Here is a 21,751-nt window from a genome sequence, read left to right on the forward strand (position 1 = left end):
CGTTATATGCTAATATTGCAACCATATGAATAGGGATTTCCTAGTAATGCAATTCTGTGTCACTTAAAGTGAACCCTCAGGTTATATAGAGCACAATGCCGTCGTATTTCTAGGCAACAGTTAAACATCAGGCAGCGAGATCCACGGCCAAATCCACCATTCAAAGCTTAAAATCTGGGAAGCAAGCATGACCATAAGATAATAGCTGTAATACTGCAGTGGGCCACTAGGTGGCCTATTGACATCACAAGCCAATACGAGCATCCATTGAGGGATTGTGTGTACAATATCCAGTGATACAGGTTCCTTTCTCGCATCCTCTCTATTTTTGCACAAGCCCGGGATAATGGCATGTCTATGAGAGAGCTGAGTGAGGAGCCAAGGCATTGGGGGGTCTCCAGCAGGGATCCAGCGACCCACCGCCACCCCCTGCAACTTCACAGGTAAAGACAACTTTAATGCATTGGCTATCACCCTCTGCCCCTCCTTGGTTATTATTGGGGGACTTTGAGCTTCTTCCCTGATATTCTCTGCTGCAGCCCAGAAACTTTGTGACCCCCCTCATTGACTCTCTATTGAATATTGGGCAATATTTGGGTCTGTGGGGGGGGATGGGGAGGAAACAGCAACAGATGTAGCAGAGGCAAAAGCTCTGTGTTGTCGGATAGAAATTAATTCCCTGCTACATCTGTGGTGGTTTAATCCCAGTATGGCTCTGGTCTACACCCGCAGAGCTCGCAACCTGCCCAGGGTATAAGTGAGCGGGCGCCCAGACCCCATAGGAAGGGGTGGGGGGTGCAGTCCCCTAAAGATTGCAGATGACTCAGAATATTGCATGTGTCCCACTTCTCGGATAGGGTTAATGGGCGCCGGTGACACAGATATGGAGTGACTTTGATAAAGCGGGATGTTACTCTAGAAATCCTGCCACCTGGGGATTAGAAAGGATGGCAGTCCCCGTCTCAGAAACCATCTCAGACTCTTTCCAGCCGGGAAGCCGCGAGGAGTTTGCCATGTTCTTGTGTCTTCTTCTGTTGTAGTTTTCATGGACTGGCGTCTTGGACCTCTTCTTAAGCTCTTCTGGATGACAGCCGTGCAGCCTTAAGTCCAGGGCTTCCATTGCTGAAGATCACCACAGGACGTAGACAGCGTCTAGCAGCGGGTGGACCTGCAGACTCCAGGACAATGGCTTCTATTGGAGACTTTGACCCTGTACACACCAGCGTGCCGGCCACGAAGATCGAGATCACCGTATCATGCAGGTAGGAATTTGAAGATATCTGGAAAGTGGAGACTTATGTGCGGGTTGTAGGGCTCGTGTTTAGGGTTTTGGTTCCAGTTGGGTTGGGTCATTGGAATATGGGTCAAGGTGGGATATTTTGGGATTACCCGTTGTGTTGGAGACTGCACCAAGGGAGAAGACTTGTGGTGTTATATCCATGAGTAGGATACACAAGTGACAAGTTCTATTGCACTGGGCATTGGATCGAGGTTCATCGTGTATCTTGGGTATAGGGAGTCCAGTTTATTGGGTGGCGTAATGTGGTCTGATATTTTGGGCTGCAAATTCAGGTCCTCTATGCAGAACATTGGGTCAAGGTCCATCATGTGGTCATCAATGTCCAGTGTCTTGGGTATATAGGGTGCAGTTTATTGGCCAGGGTACCCCAATCTGTTGTTGTGGGTTACAGATGCAAAGCACTGGATCAAGGTCCATCATGTGGTCATCATTTTCCATTGTCCATCATGTGGTCATCACGGTCCATTGTCTTGGGTATACATTGTGGCAGTCACAGTGGGTCCTCTATATGGGGTCTTGGTCTTTTAGTTGGGTCATCTACCCTGGTCTGTTGGGTTGGGCTCCAAGTTCTGGTCCAGTGTGCTCAGCACTGGCTCATGGTCCATCATGTAGTCCTCAAGGTCCAGTGTCTTGGATATGCAGGGTGTGGTAGTCAAAATGAGTCCTCTATGTGTGGCATTGGTCCAGTTTTGTTGGGCAGTGTACCCTGATCTGTTATGTTGGGTTACAAATTCAGGTTCAATGTGCAGAGCATTGCATCAAGGTCCATTGTGTGGTCATGAAGGTCCATGCTCTGTATGGCTTTGGTCTAGTTGTACCATGGTCTGTTGTATGGGCCAGGTCCGATGTGGTGGAGCTTTGTGTCTAGAGATGTAGGAGACAATGATGAATTAAGTTCTAGTATCTTAGTTATTGTATGAAGATCTAGTACAAGGAGTCCAAGGTTCTGGGCAAAGCCACAGTCCACCACTCGCTGTACCCGTCCCTGTGCAGGACCTAAACCCAGGTGGCCATTGAATACAGGTCCTGCACCACCAGATACCAGAACTATAAGAATATCTCAAATGTAATATAATGTTCCCATTTAGTTCATTATAAGGAAGAGCGTGGAGGAGCGCAGGATACAGCAAAGTATGTGACCCCATTATATCACATTATAATAACATGAGATACACGGTGTCCCCCCCGGGACCTCCAGCACTCCCACCGCTGTGACCTGCAGGAAGAGCCCTGGAAAGGGTACAATCTGTGAAAATGAGAAGATGACACCGGTGACATCTGTGATCAGGGATCACTGCTGATCTACAGAAGACCAGGGTCTATGGGGAGATAAGACCCCTTTGGCACTGCTCGGAGATGTCAGGATAGGATGTGATGGATGCCATTGTATATAGATCTATACTGTATGTATATAGGGGTCTGTAACTAGTGGCCGCCTCCCAATGCTAATCCCAGCATAGCCAAAGAGTCTGGACATGCTGAGAGTTGTAGTCCCAGAGTCATCGGTTGCAGACATCTTTTATAAGTGCGGGACGTGCCCCCAAATAATATGGCAGAGCTCAGATTGTCAGATGTAACATAAGTGGTGTGTTGGACATAGCAGATCTGAGTTTGTCATAGGAAGCAGAACTGATGGACATAGATGTGTTGAATCTGTCATATGTAGCAGGGCTGGTTGTGTTGTACCTAGTCTTATTGAATCTGTTATATGTTGCAGAACCTTTTGTGTTTTGTTATATGTAGCAGAGTTGGGTGTGTCGGACATTGCTCTGATGAGTTTGTTATATGTAGCAGAGTTGGGTGTGTTGGACGTCGCTCTGATGAGTTTTGTTATATGTAGTAAGACTGGGTGTTACATATTAGATAGAAAATGACTTTTAGATATAGACTGAATGTGTAACAAATAGCAGAGATGAGTTTGTTATATTGTAGTAGAATGGGGTGAATGAGACATAGCAGAGCTGAATGTATCTTGTGATATGTAGGAGGACAGAATTTTCGAGACTCAGCAGAACAGAGTTTGTTTCGTGTAGTGGTACTGAATGTGTTGGGCATAGCAGAAATGAGTTTGTCTTATAGGTCAGGACTGGGTATCTCGTACACTGTGTACAGGACATGGTGTATTAGACATAGCAGAGCCGAATTTAGCTTGTGATATGGATCAGGGAATGGTTATCAGACTTAGCAGAGCTGAGTTTGTCTTATGTAGTAAAATTGAGTGGACATATATGAATTTTGTATATATAGTACATGGTGTATTAGACATAGCAGAGCTGATTTAGCTATATATCACACTAACAGAGCTGATTTATCTATATACCACACTAACAGAGCTGATGTAGCTATATACCGCACATAGCAGAGCTGATTTAGCTATATAACACACATAGCAGAGCTGATGTAGCTATATACCACACATAGCAGAGCTGATTTAGCTATATACCACACATAGCAGAGCTGATGTAGCTATATACCACACATAGCAGAGCTGATTTAGCTATATACCGCACATAGCAGAGCTGATGTAGCTATATATTGCACATAGCAGAGCTGGTTTAGCTATATACCACACTAACAGAGCTGATTTAGTTATATACCACACGTAGCAGAGCTGGTTTAGCTATATACCACACATAGCAGAGCTGGTTTAGCTATATACCACACTAACAGAGCTGATTTAGCTATATACCACACGTAGCAGAGCTGGTTTAGCTATATACCACACATAGCAGAGCTGGTTTATCTATATACTGCACGTAGCAGAGCTGGTTTAGCTATATACCACACATAGCAGAGCTGGTTTATCTATATACTGCACGTAGCAGAGCTGGTTTAGCTATATACCACACATAGCAGAGCTGGTTTATCTATATACCACACATAGCAGAGCTGATTTAGTTATACACCGCACTTAGCAGAGCTGTTTTAGCTATATACCACACATAGCAGAGCTGGTTTAGCTATATACCACATGTAGCAGAGCTGGTTTAGCTATATACCACACATAGCAGAGCTGGTTTAGCTATATACCACATGTAGCAGAGTTGGTTTATACTGCACATAGCAGAGCTGATATACCACACATAGCAGAGCTGGTTTATCTATATACCGCACGTAGCAGAGTTGGTTTAGTTATATATCACGCAGAGCTGCGGTTGTTATGTGGATTTCCTCAATGTAATATCACTTTGTGTATATTGTAATTTTTAGATAAGCCAGCGCCTCGGCCTAGTACAAGCGCACTGAAAGTGAAAGGACAAATTCGGCTCTGCTACTTCCCTGCCATACTACACCACAGCACAGGACGGTGCCTTTTAAATTGATTGGGTGCAGGATTAGTAATGTATGGTGCCACGCAGTAATCCGGGGCCTCCTATGCGCCTCATTATGTCAGGCTATAGGGCTGATCCCTAATCACCCCTGATATTCGGAGTAACCTCCATCCTGGATCCCTCTTTAATTACTTCTTCTGGCTTCAGCGGATTGTTCTACTCGCTCAATTAATGCTGGAATCCAATCCAAGATCCACTGGGGTGGAAAATAACTGTACAGATTGCTATTAGATAAGGGTTAATGTGAGGCAGGGGGAGGGGGGCGGCAGCTCAGGGGAGCCATACAGTAAGGAGGAGCTGCAGATATAGCATCTCTGTGTATATGGCCCAGTCTGGCAGCTGAGAGGTTAAACATTTCTTGCTACATGTCTGCGCCCATAGAAAACAGCAGGAAATGTTCTGGAGGCGCTGTGACTCGGCAGTGAGGGGGAACAGGAGCAGCATATGGACAGGGACTGGAAAATAATTCACACTGTGCGGAGCGGAAAATACTGGAGGTCTGTGCTGGTGTCCCCGTCTCCAGGGAGGAAAATAGATCTACACATAGAGCAAGATGTAATAACCTGCGTGCTATATATACCGCCATCACCTGTCTATAGGATAGTGCTATATATACCGCCATCACCTGTCTATAGGATACCGCTATATATACTGCCATTACCTGTCTATAGGATACCGCTATATATACCGCCATCACCTGTCTATAGGATACCGCCATCACCTGTCTATAGGATACCGCTATATATACCGCCATCACCTGTCTATAGGATACCGCTATATATACTGCCATTACCTGTCTATAGGATACCGCTAAATATACCGCCATCACCTGTCTATAGGATACCGCTATATATACCGCCATCACCTGTCTATAGGATACCGCCATCACCTGTCTATAGGATACCGCCATCACCTGTCTATAGGATACCGCTATATATACCGCCATCACCTGTCTATAGGATACCGCTATATATACCGCCATCACCTGTCTATAGGATACCGCTATATATACCGCCATTACCTGTCTATAGGATACCGCTATATATACCGCCATCACCTGTCTATAGGATACCGCTATATATACCGCCATCACCTGTCTATAGGATACCGCCATCACCTGTCTATAGGATACCGCCATCACCTGTCTATAGGATACCGCTATATATACCGCCATCACCTGTCTATAGGATACCGCTATATATACCGCCATTAGCTGTCTATAGGATACCGCTATATATACCGCCATCACCTGTCTATAGGATACCGCTATATATACCGCCATCACCTGTCTATAGGATACCGCTATATATACCGCCATCACCTGTCTATAGGATACCGCTATATATACCGCCATTACCTGTCTATAGGATACCGCTATATATACTGTCATTACCTGTCTATAGGATACCACTATATACACTGTCATTACCTGTCTATAGGATATTGCTATATATACCGCCATTACCTGTCCATAGGATACTGCTATATATACCGCCATCACCTGTCTATGGGATACCACTATATATACCGCCATTATCTGTATATAGCTACTGTATATAGGGGACAGAGCAGAGAGAACAACCGCAGATCTTTATTTTTGTACTGAGCAACACATCTTATAACATTCTATCCATCCATCCATCCATCCATCCAATATCTTTCTATCTCTCTGTCTCCTCTCCATCATCCCTGATATTACACGCTCCTGTAGTTCTCCCTCCTCCTCCTGCCGGGGGCGCTGTGTACTGGCTCATACTGGTCGGCCTCCAGTTTTCCCAGTCTCTACCTTTATATTTAGTTATGAGCCGAATCTTCTCTCCCGCAGTAAATGAGTGTAATTGGCGTAAAATCGGAGACGTGTTACGGGGAGTCTTGGCCTGACTGGCGGATCTCACAAACACTGCAAACTCCAGAGAACGCACCCAGACTCCCGCGCTCCAAGACACTGTGTATTTAAAGGGGAACTACAACCTGTATATAGTAACACATGAATGCATCGAGGGGTGCGCACAGAATTTTGTAAAGGGGGTAATTCAGGACACAACAGATTTGTTTGCATTTGTCAGCTATCCACCTAACCATACCCATTTCCCCTTTGGCCCCACCAGGTGCGTTTGTGTCCCCGCACAGTAGTAGTGCCCTTCTGTGTGTAACACTATTATGTCCCCCACACACTATAACAACACCTTAGCGCCCGCACACGGTATAATACTCCCTGAGTAGCCCTTATATAGTATCATTCCCTTACTTACCTCCTGCAGTATAATGCTCCCTCAGTGCACCCACACAATATAATGCACTTTAGTGTCTCCAAACAGTATACTTCTGCTTTAGTTTCCCCCTCACATTATAATACTCTCTTAGTGGCCCCACACAGTATAATAACCTCTTATCGCCCCACAGTATAATGCTCTTTAGTGGTTCCAAACCTCATACTACTCCCATAGTCTTCCCTCATAGGATATTGCTCTCTTATTTGTCCCACACAGTATAATAATCCCGGAGTGCCCCCTCAGAGTTTAATGTCCCCTTAGTGCCTGATCACTGTATAATACTCCCTCACAGTATAATACTCCCTTATTGGCCCCACACAGTATAATGCTCCCTTAGTCCCCCACACAGTATAATGCTCCCTTATTGGCCCCTCACAGTATAATGCTCCCTTATTGGCCCCACACAGTATAATGCTCCCTTAGTCCCCCACACAGTATAATGCTCCCTTATTGGCCCCACACAGTATAATGCTCCCTTATTGGCCCCACACAGTATAATGCTCCCTTATTGGCCCCACACAGTATAATACTCCTTCAGTACCCACACAGACTAATGCCCCACACAATATGAAGATCTCTTCTGACCCCTGAACAATATAATGCCCCCTAAATGGCCCCAAACAGTATAATACTCCCTAAGGGGATGCAGATAGAATTGAAGTCAGGACATGCCACCACCTGTGCACCATCGTACCCAAGATGGGGAGATGCAAGGATGGAGTATTAGGTGCCTACAACTGGGCAGGGTTTGTAAGCCACACCCCTTTGCAAGCCAGCACATGCTCAAACTTGCCAGGATTTCTTCCAAAAATGTGTGACCATCTTGGCACTGATGAGTCCTGACCCCCCTGCATAGAGCTCATATGGCCCCTATTATAGCTAAAGCCTTTAGGTCCAAGCCCCAAGTTCTGCAATAATATCGGTGCACAATCCATCTATGTCAAGAAGCGAATCACAAACCGAATCATTGCTGAAATCCCCAGCGATCAGCTGCAGGATGGCCTTCCAGTAAGTGTTCGATTTCCCTGCAGCACCACCACAGGTGAAATGAGGAATTACATCTTTCTCAATAAAATCAATGGATTATCTATGTAACACGTACCTGAGCAGGTGAGTCTCCTGAAAGATGCTCCTTATAGTTGTTCTGCACTCTGGTCAAAAGATGAGGGTATATGAACCCCTCCCCCCCCCCCCCCACCCCCCCAAACCCAGAACTTCCTAAGACGGTATATGGAGATGGTTTTTCTACACTGGACAATCCCTTTAAGGAACAGATCACTGCTCTATTAACTAGTCAGATTGTAGTCGGGGTGACAACTCCAGTGCAAACCCAACTTTCCCAGGTACAGATATAATCCCGAAACATGTTGAAAGAAGAGAACGACTCCATGACTATAGTTCTGGATATAATTCATTAAAGTAAGTTGGAAATATCCATTCGCTTTATCCGTGGCTGAACACCGGGGAGTTTCTAGATACAAAGATGTCTCCTGTGTTTTATGAATATAGAGATGCACAAGCAATCTATATGGAAATCGTCGCCGTCATCTCCATCCGGTGGACGTCTCCGGCTCATCGCTCTCCATTTATTGGACGGTTTATGGGAGTTGAGCAGTAACATGATGGGGCCGGTAACCGTGTCAGCGCGCGGCGTCGTCGTCAATAATGGGATGATTTAGGATGTGACCTGTGGTGACAGGCGGAGTGATAGGTCCGCCATTCATCTACCAGGAGGAGCAACATTCTGGACCTTACAGTAGATGTTCCCACATGTTATATAGTGAGGAACATCAGGAGGAACCTGGACCTCCATCATGTCTGACCCAGACCGCCACGGATGGGACCAACATGGAAGGGCTTGGAGAAGACAATAAGTTCTCAGAATTTCCCTTTAGGGCGCTATGATCCTTTCACACAATAATGGCGTCATGTTCCCTTTAAGACCGACTCTCCTGTCATAAAAGGAAATGGTTTAATTCCAGAGTTATTAATTACATCCGCCATGCGGTGATTTACTGCCCCCTAACACGTCCCCCGCTCTCACAATGTCTTCACACATGGCCAAATGTGACCTTATCAAAATCTGCATCCATCATGTTCAAGCAGACCGGCACTATAGAGCGATGAACGGGGAGGACGGCAAACATATGCTCGACGCTCACAACATGGGGGCGATTATGTAACCGCAAAATCTACAGGATAGTACATGGACGTGACGGTGTAACCTAAAGAAAAATCCCTCTATAATGCGGTCAGCCTCACCATATCTCTGGGGGAACTATATGGGAGTATTATTTGGATGCGATATGGCGGCATTATGTTTAGCTCAGCATACTGTATAGGTGGGCCATGTATAGCAGTCTTTTGTGGGTGCTGTATGGGAATATTCATTAGTAGAGATGAGCGAGTACTGTTCAGCCGATCCGAACAGCACGCTCGCATAGAAATGAATGGACGTAGCCAGCACGTGGGGGGTTAAGCGGCCGGCCGCTGTCAAAGCGGAAATACCAGGTGCATCCATTCATTTCTATGGAGCGTGCTGTTCGGATCGGCTGATCCGAACCGTACTCACTCATCTCTATTCATTAGGCATTATACAGGCGGTATTATTTGCACATACTACAGCACAGAAGTTTTCAAAGAAGATTGAAGGCAATGTTGTATAGCAATATATGGCAGTCTTTATGGAATGCACTATATGGCAGTATTATTTGTGTACTGTATAGTAGACACTACATGGCAGTTTTCTTGGACATTAAGGGCAGTATTGTGTCAACAATATAATGCACACTTTATGGGGTCACTGTATGGCAGTATTATTTGTTTCCTGTACGATGGTATATCTGACATAGCCAGCCCTGCTACACCTGACACGCACAGCTCTGCTACACCTGACACGCACAGCTCTGCTACACCTGACATAGCCAGCTCTGCTACACCTGACACGCACAGCACTGCTACACCTGACACGCACAGCTCTGCTACACCTGACACGCACAGCTCTGCTACACCTGACATAGCCAGCTCTGCTACACCTGACACACACAGCTCTGCTACACCTTACATAGCCAGCTCTGCTACACCTGACATAGCCAGCTCTGCTACACCTGACATAGCCAGCTCTGCTACACCTGACATAGCCAGCTCTGCTACACCTGACACGCACAGCACTGCTGCATCTGAGTCCGGCCCTGCTACACCTGACACGCACAGCTCTGCTACACCTGACACGCACAGCTCTGCTACACCTGATACGCACAGCACTGCTACACCTGACACGCACAGCACTGCTACACCTGACACGCACAGCACTGCTACACCTGACACGCACAGCTCTGCTACACCTGACACGCACAGCACTGCTACACCTGACACGCACAGCTCTGCTACACCTGACACGCACAGCTCTGCTACACCTGACACGCACAGCTCTGCTACACCTGACACGCACAGCTCTGCTACACCTGACACGCACAGCACTGCTACACCTGACACGCACAGCACTGCTACACCTGACACGCACAGCACTGCTACACCTGACACGCACAGCACTGCTACACCTGACACGCACAGCACTGCTACACCTGACACGCACAGCACTGCTACACCTGACACGCACAGCACTGCTACACCTGACACGCACAGCACTGCTACACCTGACACGCACAGCACTGCTACACCTGACACGCACAGCACTGCTACACCTGACATAGCCAGCTCTGCTACACCTGACACGCACAGCACTGCTACACCTGACACGCACAGCTCTGCTACACCTGACACGCACAGCTCTGCTACACCTGACACGCACAGCACTGCTACACCTGACACGCACAGCTCTGCTACACCTGACACGCACAGCTCTGCTACACCTGACACGCACAGCACTGCTACACCTGACACGCACAGCTCTGCTACACCTGACACGCACAGCACTGCTACATCTGAGCCCGGCTCTGCTACACCTGACACGCACAGCACTGCTACACCTGACATAGCCAGCCCTGCTACACCTGACACGCACAGCTCTGCTACACCTGACACGCACAGCACTGCTACACCTGACACGCACAGCTCTGCTACACCTGACACGCACAGCTCTGCTACACATGACACGCACAGCTCTGCTACACATGACACGCACAGCACTGCTACACCTGACACGCACAGCACTGCTACACCTGACACGCACAGCTCTGCTACACCTGACACGCACAGCACTGCTACATCTGAGCCCGGCTCTGCTACACATGACACGCACAGCTCTGCTACACCTGACACGCACAGCTCTGTACACCTGACACGCACAGCACTGCTACATCTGAGCCCGGCTCTGCTACACCTGACACGCACAGCACTGCTACATCTGAGCCCGGCTCTGCACAGCAGATGACATGATGATAATTCTATCTCCTTTCACCACCATACCCTGACGCCGCCATGTGATATTACCCGGGGCAGTGGCATCTTGTTGTGCCCGTGTCATGTCGTTCCTATCCGCTGCCCTCTCTAATAACTGTTGACAAACACTGACTCATTCCACAATTCTGTCAGCCCTTCCTGTCACCCGTCTGGATTGTTACCGCACCGCCGCAGCGCCACAGGGGCCTTATTACTATGAGATAATTACCCCATAGGGCTTCATAGGGGCCCACGGGGGGGTCTTATGTGATGCTACGAAAAAAAGAAACTTTGGCGCGCCCTGTCTAGTTATTGGACATCAAACGCGCCCTAAATATGTCTGCAGTCTTGTATCAGAGACCTTATCAGTTGCGGAGTTAACCCTTTCTATACCATTGGCAGGTAATATTCGGTGTGACCTTTACCCTTTGCCTTCCATCAGTTCTTCTCGGGACTTGCAGACAGTTTTCGGCAGGGAGGTTGTTCCCACCGCCATTTCGGAGAACTAAGCATGGACCTTCTGTAGATGTAGGCTTGCTCCAATCCGTCTGTCTCTTTATATCATCCCAGACGGACTGGATGATGATGCGATCAGGGCTATATCTGTGGGGGCCGGATCATCACGTCCAGGACTCCTCCTCCAAAGGGCAAAGGTCACACCAAATATTGATGGGATTTGGATTTACGTTTTTGACAAAAATAAAGTATTAACCCTTCTATTTCTGAAAGCATTCCTACATTGCAGCATTTTTCTACCCCTGCCTAAATTTTTTGCACTTTTTGCTATTTTGCCTTCAGTATTGCCCCCTTTCCCTTCCACAGGTGTACATTGTACCCCTCCACACATCAATCACTTGCACCAATCGATGGGGGTTGCGCAGTTTTGCATGTGTTATTGTTAGTGAATGATCTCTGCGTATTCCCCGGGGTCATGTAATTTTAATGAAAGTCGTCAGATTTTTGCGCCGCGTTACATTCTCCTCCATGATTACATTCACATTCCTTCCTTCCAATCCCCCCGGTGAAGCCTGAAGAGTCTCGTAGTGCCGTATCCTATTATAGGTAATATCGGTATTATTAGGTTTCCCCTACAAGGAGCGGGGCTTGCACCCACACAAAACTGTAGCGAGTCACTGGAGGGGCCGAGCATTAACCCCTGAGATTGTAGGAATACTCTGATTTAGGCAGCCGTAGGGTGCGGTAATATATGCAGGTGTATGAGTCAGTGCCGATATCCTTGTACCATTGTGTATTGAAGACTGAAAGCTGAACCGCCAATTACAATTATACGCCACGTATCCTTTCCTCGCTACGATCTGACGCTGGATTTGATGGGATTAGAAAAACATGGTGTCCTATTTACAGAAACAGTGCCGTTTTAGTCTGTGGGTCATGTGGGGTTTACAAGTGCTGCAATACCAGACATGACCTGTGGACAAGAGCGGCGCTGTTCTGGGAAAAAATAAAAAGCAGCCATGTTTTTGTTTAATCTTGTCCAACCCTCTTCAATATACTAGAATACCCACCGGGTCATGTATTTATCATTGACTATTAACTGGTAAATAGGACCTTTCACCTTCTCCACACTTTACATTTTATGATAGGCCCCTTCCTCCATACTTTACATCTTGTGATAGGCCCCGCTCCACTGATTCCAGCACAGTTGGAATTTTTTTTCTAGCTGTTACCATTCCCGAGCAATCAGTGCTCTTAGTTTCAGCACCCAATGTACTAATTAGGCTCCCTAGGTAGTCTAGGACCGCCCACCTCACTGTAGAGAGCCTATGGGGTACTGAAACTAATACAACTGATTGCTCAGGAACAGTGGGGGCTAGAGAAAAAATTCCAACTGTGGCGAAATCACTGGAGAGTCGGTTATGAAATAATGCAAAACACTGGAACTGGTGAAGGTTATGAGAGGTCCCCTTAAAGGGATTGTCTGTCATTTTGATATTTTGCTCCACTTCCTCTTCTCATGCCAGTGTTATCATGTCCACTAGTCACATGAACAACCCCTGTAATCTTCAAGGGAGGGACCAAGTTCCAAGACTCAGTGCCAGCTGAGAGTGGTTTGGTCCTGGTTATATACTTGGGCTGGGTATATACATTGGAGCAGTTTTCAGCAAACTACACCCCTTTCATGATGTGTTTTAGACACGATTTGCTCCCTTGTTTGACAAGGGGTGTGGTTTAGTAGGAAAAGGGCGTGGCTGTTGCTATGAACGCCAAGAAAGCACCAAAATTTTGCACAAGAGCTGGTGTAACAATGTATCAATTTATCATCCACTTTTTTATACCAAAAATTGTTGCACATTCTAAACCACACCCGCTATCCTGCTAAGCCACACCCACTTGCCCAGATACACATGGATGACAGGTGTGTCTAATGCGTGTGTTTTTCATGACAGATTCATACACAGGTCTAAAACGAGGCGCACTGTAAATAGACTTGATTTGCAGAACACTTTTGTGAATTCTACCGCACGCCGTACATGTGATGATTCCACCGCCATACGCCGCAGCCTAATGTCTCTTTATACTGCCCCAGCCTCGTATTATTCGGGAAATCCTGTTCTACAACTATTTTTTTTTTCTCACATTACAATAAACTTAATTAATTCGCTTGTTTCCATTTCTATGAGGTCTACGAATTTTCATCCCAGGCCGTGCTCCCGGAGAGGCGCGAACAAATTGCCGACGAAAAGACGTTGCAGGAATTCATACATGGCATTAATAAATCATAAAGAATATGAGATCCAATGGCAGCCATCGCACACAGCCCTGCCAGGAGGATTTTACTTTGAAAGATGCGGTTCCCTTAGGGTATTACGTGGGGTACGGATAGAATTAACCCTTTACTATCGAGCTAGGGCCTGGTAGAATACGCCTTACAGTCCGTGTGTGGTAGGACTCGAAGCTTTCCCGGGATCCATCAGCAACCATGGCGAGAATACTATACACCGGATAGGCAGGAACCCGGTAGAGGAAGGGAGATTGGGACTGGTTGGGCTCATGGAGTAGGGGACTCAGTGGCTGCCATATGGGCACTCATTCCCAAAACCCACAAGGGTCAGTTGTTGGTATGGAGGAAACCCACACAAACATGGGGAGAACATACAAACTCTATGAAGATGTTGCCCTTGGTCGAATTCGAACCCAGGACCCCAGTGCTAACTATAGTCCTTCAGTGCACCACAGGGGTTGATGTAATGTGTGATGCGGGGCCCACAGTGTACATGGTGGGTGTAGTAGTTTCCCGGGGCACTCCCTGAGGCTGATGGGGGTTGTAGTAGTTTCCCAGGGCGCTCCCTGAGGCTGATGGGGGTTGTAGTAGTTTCCCAGGGCGCTCCCTGAGGCTGATGGGGGTTGTAGTAGTTTCCCAGGGCGCTCCCTGAGGCTGATGGGGGTTGTAGTAGTTTCCCGGGGCACTCCCTGAGGCTGATGGGGGTTGTAGTAGTTTCCCAGGGCGCTCCCTGAGGCTGATGGGGGTTGTAGTAGTTTCCCGGGGCACTCCCTGAGGCTGATGGGGGTTGTAGTAGTTTCCCAGGGCGCTCCCTGAGGCTGATGGGGGTTGCACCCGATAGACAAGGAAATAAAGAATCTGTATGCAAAGGATTATGGGAAAGATTGTACTACAAATGGGCATTAATATTCAGCTGGCAGAGCCTAGAAGTAGATCTCATGATCTCATATTAGATGGCAATGTGAGGTACTGACCACTTCTCTAGTGCCACCTAGTGGTCAAATATGGCCACCTCTCTACTGCCACCTAGTGGTCAAATATGGCCACCTCTCTACTGCCACCTCATGGCCTAATATGGCCACCTCTCTACTGCCACCTCATGGCCTAATATGGCCACCTCTCTGCTGCTACCCAACAACAACCTATTAGAATGGAGTATGAGTTCGCACAGTCCGGAGCTCATCCTATATGACGGTATATCATTCCCTATAGACATGCCGAATCCATTAAATCAATGTCAATGCTACATCTTGAATATTCCCCTTCTATAGTTGACCCGGAGACCCTGTGCATTTCGGTATGGCCACACATCCCAGCTCTACGCCTGTCGGCTGCACTTTCGCGTCTTAGTAATGTTGCGCTTTCCCCCCCAGGTTCTTGCGAATTCCCTCACAATCCGCAGTGACGTCATCTTCCCCATAAATGTGTAATGGCGGCTCATGAATTAGTAAGTTCTTTGGTCAGAATTGTATCTCCTGGTAGATTCCCTGTCAGATCCAATCAGTATTTACTTCCCAGCATCCTCCTCTCACCTCCACCTGCGAGGCCGCCAGGCCGGCTCTGCTGAACGCGCCGCATTGGTATTTCTATCTGCTCTCACATCATGGCGGGTCTGTGCTCAGCTTTGATGTTAGAATCTTGTGCATCGATATCTTCTCTAGTTACATCTAAATCTGCATTCCAGATTCTCTTTGTTTCCTTCAGATCTCATAATCTAGGAGCTTACATGTGTGCCGAGTCTCCCCGGCTGCACCGCATAGCTGGAGGTGTAGTGGGCACATGGGTATATCACCAAGCTCCTGGGTCTGAATGCAAAATCTACAACCCCTCAAGTTCTAGGACCCCAGGTGATCTGAGTGGGTTGGATTTATTAGCACGGGGTAATGAACAGCAGGAATTTGGATGCTGCTTTAGCTGTGATTGGAGTAGAAGGTATCCTATAACTAAATACTAGGAAAATGTACAAAGCAAAGTATTTCATTGTCACATTCATTGGTTGCATTCCAGTGCAATACCAAGCACAGCCACTATACAATGTGTGGCGCTGTGCTCGGTAAGTCGTGAAGAAGTCGCAATGTTTACCTGCAGCCATGCACTACATATGTAGGGTGCTACCTGTGGCTATGCTGGGGTATATATAGACCGGCTACGAATATTTGGATTATTATCCATCCCGTACAGCCGCCATACCCCGACGCTGCAGACGTCATTAAGCGCTCGCGTTTCACAGCTCCCTGACTTGCAGTTATTAACACATCGTGGCGGAGCTGTTGTTGTGACACTTCAGTATTAATCTCCGCACCTCCTCACAATGTTCATCCCTCAATGTAATGGCCTTTCTGTGCTTTTCTCGGTTATTGCGCTCTCTGTTCTACGTATAAAACATGGTTAATATCGTGCAAAACGCGTCGAGCTCTATTCCCAAGGCAGCAATCTGCAAGACTCATATCGGGCTGCTAGAGACGCGAACTAGTGAAAGTTACACAGCGCACCCCAAAATCTCCCCAGAACAGTGTGTGCCAGGCGTAGGTGCCCCATCTAGTGTCATGGATCCAGGGGCCCACTTTCTTGTCCAAAAAAAGCACGCTCTGTAGTGTGTTTGCTTCATGTGCCCACTTTAATGCGGATGCACCCTTTCTGGTCAGATACTGTCTCCAGACTGTGCATACATGCTGTGAATACATACTGATATAGTGTGCACACATACTTCTATATTATGCATACATACTGCTATACTGTGCACACATACTTCTACATTGTGCATACATACTGCTACACTGTGCATACATACTGCTATACTTATCCAGCCCTAGTGTGGTGAGGGTGATCAGTGGGGCCCCCTGCCTTCTAGGCCTGGTCACAGTTGCAACCATTGCTACTCCTATAGTTACACAAGTGCCTATAGTCCTCCTTTGTGTTCACATACTGCCACAGAGAGAGTGTCAAGCTGTTCTGGCTAAAGCTGATTGGGGTCCGACCACTTTGACCATCATTGGTCCTAAGAGTGGGGTTACCCGATCCATATTCCTCACCAAGTCGGACTCTCTCTGACATGAATTTTATATCATATAGAGTTGATGCCAATAAAGTTAGGGCATTTTAAGTTCACAGAGTGGGATCTCTACTCCTTCATTTAGGATCACCATCAGTTACCTGAAGAGTAGCTTCAAAGAGCATCTCTTGTCCTGGAGGATCAAAACCATGTAATACTCCATTTGTCCTGTGGGAGTGCTGCCGGAAAATTAAACAGTTGCTGAACACATCATCCGGAGATTTCAGCTGATCACTGAGGTTCCCAGGAGCAAGACAACTTCAGATCAACCTAAAGAACTCCTCTAACAAAAATCAACAGACAAGCAGACAAGCCCTTGCGGTTTGGGTTCCCCTTTAAATGACTTATCTCATTTGCATCCTGAAGTCTCTCCTTAAGTTAATATTAGACTTTTTTCTTATCTAATTTGCCCTGAAAACCCTTCTGAATGTAATTTGTGCTTATTAGTGGAGGATTGGAGGGATCCTCGTCTGATCATCACCTCTATAGACTAATGCTATTTATAAAACCGCTTGCTGCATTTTTATGAGTGAAGCGCGGAGCAGAAATTAACGCCATCGTCTGCGGCGCAGCTAATGTGAGACTATTACCGGAGCGCTTACGTCTTGTTACATTTTTTATTCATGTTTGGTAGGGTCCGATCCTGCGGGATCTCCACCGAACGAGAGGCTGCAGGAGAGGAGGAAGAGCTGGCACCCTATGTCTACATGTTGTGAATGGGGTCATGACAAGTGGGCAAATGCGGTCATCTGACTCCGCTGCTCGACTCTATGGAGACGGAGAATACATCCTCACCTTGGAATGTAATGGGTACTCCAGTCTAAGGAATCTTTCCTCTGGTCTCCAGAAGACCAGGACTAGGAGGAATATAAATGGGGCATGCACCAAAGTCTATGGCCCTGACAGCTCTTTAAACTGAGGCCAGTTCATTCCTGGGGTCGGTGGGGGTTCTGACGTTGCCTCTAACCAACTTTTTGGACAATCCTTACTTGTTATAAGAGTGTCCAAAAAAAAAAATCTGATACGGGACTCTCAGGGATCATTTGTAGTCTGTGGGAAAACCTGGTAATAAGTGTTCAGCTTCCCTGCAGCGCCTCCGCAGATGGAAGTAAGTATTACACACACCGTCCATTTAATTCAATGGATTATCTATATAAGATGGGGATTCTAAATAGATGCCCCCCCATTCCAGAATCTCAAAATCCCCTAATAGGGTGCAAGGAAATTGGCTTGGTAGCTTAGACAAGAATGGATTAGTTACATATGGCGCCGTTGCATTTATTTGGCACATGGATGTTCACCCTTAAGGTAAAGGATCCCTAATATCTAATCTCCGGCTATTACAGAACACAATCCTAGGGGGTGAATTTTGTGATTTGCCGTTCCTCATATCTGATCCCTAACTCGTAATAATATTTCGACAATTCCCATTCAGGGGGGCTGGGCGGCCTCGCTGTAGGGTGCCATCCATTTTGCAAGGCTTTCATTTAAAAGCTGTTTATAGACCAAAGAAGAATAGCACTGTGAGGAAGAATTGGAGAGCGGCAATGAGTTTTCAGCCAACCATTTATAGCAGTGGTAGGTAACATGATATTTTCCAGAGGCCGCACATTACCTGTTACCAAGATACATCAGAACGAATCAGGAGATCATAAGACACAGCGTGATGTACCCAACACCTCTGTCTGAGGAGATAAGGAGCAAATCCATTCACATATGAAAATTCTTCAACAGATCCATGTACTTGTACATAGGAGCAGTATTATAGTAGTTATATTCTTGTACATAGGAGCAGTATTATAGTAGTTATATTCTTGTACATAGGGGTAGTATTATAGTAGTTATATTCTTGTACATAGGGGGCAGTATTATAGTAGTTATATTCTTGTACATAGGAGCAGTATTATAGTAGTTATATTCTTGTACATAGGAGCAGTATTATAGTAGTTATATTCTTGTACATAGGAGCAGTATTATAGTAGTTATATTCTTGTACATAGGAGCAGTATTATAGTAGTTATATTCTTGTACATAGGAGTAGTATTATAGTAGTTATATTCTTGTACATAGGAGTAGTATTATAGTAGTTATATTCTTGTACATAGGGGGCAGTATTATAGTAGTTATATTCTTGTACATAGGAGCAGTATTATAGTAGTTATATTCTTGTACATAGGAGTAGTATTATAGTAGTTATATTCTTGTACATAGGGGTAGTATTATAGTAGTTATATTCTTGTACATAGGAGCAGTATTATAGTAGTTATATTCTTGTACATAGGAGCAGTATTATAGTAGTTATATTCTTGTACATAGGGGCAGTATTATAGTAGTTATATTCTTGTACATAGGAGCAGTATTATAGTAGTTATATTCTTGTACATAGGAGCAGTATTATAGTAGTTATATTCTTGTACATAGGGGTAGTATTATAGTAGTTATATTCTTGTACATAGGAGTAGTATTATAGTAGTTATATTCTTGTACATAGGAGGTAGTATTATAGTAGTTATATTCTTGTACATAGGAGCAGTATTATAGTAGTTATATTCTTGTACATAGGAGCAGTATTATAGTATTTATATTCTTGTACATAGGAGGTAGTATTATAGTAGTTATATTCTTGTACATAGGAGCAGTATTATAGTAGTTATATTCTTGTACATAGGAGCAGTATTATAGTAGTTATATTCTTGTACATAGGAGTAGTATTATAGTAGTTATATTCTTGTACATAGGAGGTAGTATTATAGTAGTTATATTCTTGTACATAGGAGCAGTATTATAGTAGTTATATTCTTGTACATAGGAGCAGTATTATAGTAGTTATATTCTTGTACATAGGGGTAGTATTATAGTAGTTATATTCTTGTACATAGGAGTAGTATTATAGTAGTTATATTCTTGTACATAGGAGGTAGTATTATAGTAGTTATATTCTTGTACATAGGAGCAGTATTATAGTAGTTATATTCTTGTACATAGGAGCAGTATTATAGTATTTATATTCTTGTACATAGGAGGTAGTATTATAGTAGTTATATTCTTGTACATAGGGGGCAGTATTATAGTATATTCTTGTACATAGGAGTAGTATTATAGTAGTTATATTCTTGTACATAGGAGTAGTATTATAGTAGTTATATTCTTGTACATAGGAGCAGTATTATAGTAGTTATATTCTTGTACATAGGAGTAGTATTATAGTAGTTATATTCTTGTACATAGGAGCAGTATTATAGTAGTTATATTCTTGTACATAGGAGCAGTATTATAGTAGTTATATTCTTGTACATAGGAGCAGTATTATAGTAGTTATATTCTTGTACATAGAAGTAGTATTATAGTAGTTATATTCTTGCACATAGGAGGTAGTATTATAGTAGTTATATTCTTGTACATAGGAGGTAGTATTATAGTAGTTATATTCTTGCACATAGGAGGTAGTATTATAGTAGTTATATTCTTGTACATAGGAGTAGTATTATAGTAGTTATATTCTTGTACATAGGAGCAGTATTATAGTAGTTATATTCTTGTACATAGGAGCAGTATTATAGTGTTATATTCTTGTACATAGGAGCAGTATTATAGTAGTTATATTCTTGTACATAGGAGGTAGTATTATAGTAGTTATATTCTTGTACATAGGAGTAGTATTATAGTAGTTATATTATTGTACATAAGGGCAGTATTATAGTAGTTATATTCTTGTACATAGGAGCAGTATTATAGTAGTTATATTATTGTACATAGGAGGTAGTATTATAGTAGTTATATTCTTGTACACAGGAGGTAGTATTATAGTAGTTATATTCTTGTACATAGGAGTAGTATTATAGTAGTTATATTCTTGTACATAGGAGCAGTATTATAGTAGTTATATTCTTGTACATAGGAGCAGTATTATAGTAGTTATATTCTTGTACATAGGAGCAGTATTATAGTGTTATATTCTTGTACATAGGAGCAGTATTATAGTAGTTATATTCTTGTACATAGGAGGTAGTATTATAGTAGTTATATTCTTGCACATAGGAGGTAGTATTATAGTAGTTATATTCTTGTACATAGGAGGTAGTATTATAGTAGTTATATTCTTGTACATAGGAGTAGTATTATAGTAGTTATATTCTTGTACATAGGAGCAGTATTATAGTAGTTATATTCTTGTACATAGGAGCAGTATTATAGTAGTTATATTCTTGTACATAGGAGCAGTATTATAGTGTTATATTCTTGTACATAGGAGCAGTATTATAGTAGTTATATTCTTGTACATAGGAGGTAGTATTATAGTAGTTATATTCTTGTACATAGGAGTAGTATTATAGTAGTTATATTATTGTACATAAGGGCAGTATTATAGTAGTTATATTCTTGTACATAGGAGCAGTATTATAGTAGTTATATTATTGTACATAGGAGGTAGTATTATAGTAGTTATATTCTTGTACATAGGAGGTAGTATTATAGTAGTTATATTCTTGTACATAGGAGCAGTATTATAGTAGTTATATTCTTGTACATAGGAGGTAGTATTATAGTAGTTATATTCTTGTACATAGGAGGTAGTATTATTGTAGTTATATTCTTGTACATAGGAGGTAGTATTATAGTAGTTATATTCTTGTACATAGGAGTAGTATT

At 44.4% G+C, this 21,751-nt stretch overlaps 1 protein-coding gene across 2 annotated transcripts in view; it reads left to right on the top strand.

Moving 5' to 3' along the window:
• The first annotated feature begins 293 nt into the window (after positions 1-293).
• The window catches only part of CPNE9 (copine family member 9), a 136,472-nt gene continuing 115,014 nt past the window's right edge, over positions 294-21,751 (top strand). Inside the window, exons 1-2 of one of the 2 annotated variants that reach the window (XM_075287511.1) lie at positions 294-443; positions 1,041-1,262. In XM_075287511.1, coding sequence (XP_075143612.1) covers positions 1,186-1,262 — 77 coding nt within the window. In that variant the 5' untranslated portion in view covers positions 294-443; positions 1,041-1,185. Of the gene's footprint in view, positions 444-790; positions 1,263-21,751 lie in introns of those variants that run through there. The other variant, XM_075287512.1, reaches the window with a different exon arrangement.

The sequence above is a fragment of the Leptodactylus fuscus genome, chromosome 9 (genome assembly GCF_031893055.1).
Source record: "Leptodactylus fuscus isolate aLepFus1 chromosome 9, aLepFus1.hap2, whole genome shotgun sequence".
Taxonomy (NCBI): Eukaryota; Metazoa; Chordata; class Amphibia; order Anura; family Leptodactylidae; genus Leptodactylus; species Leptodactylus fuscus.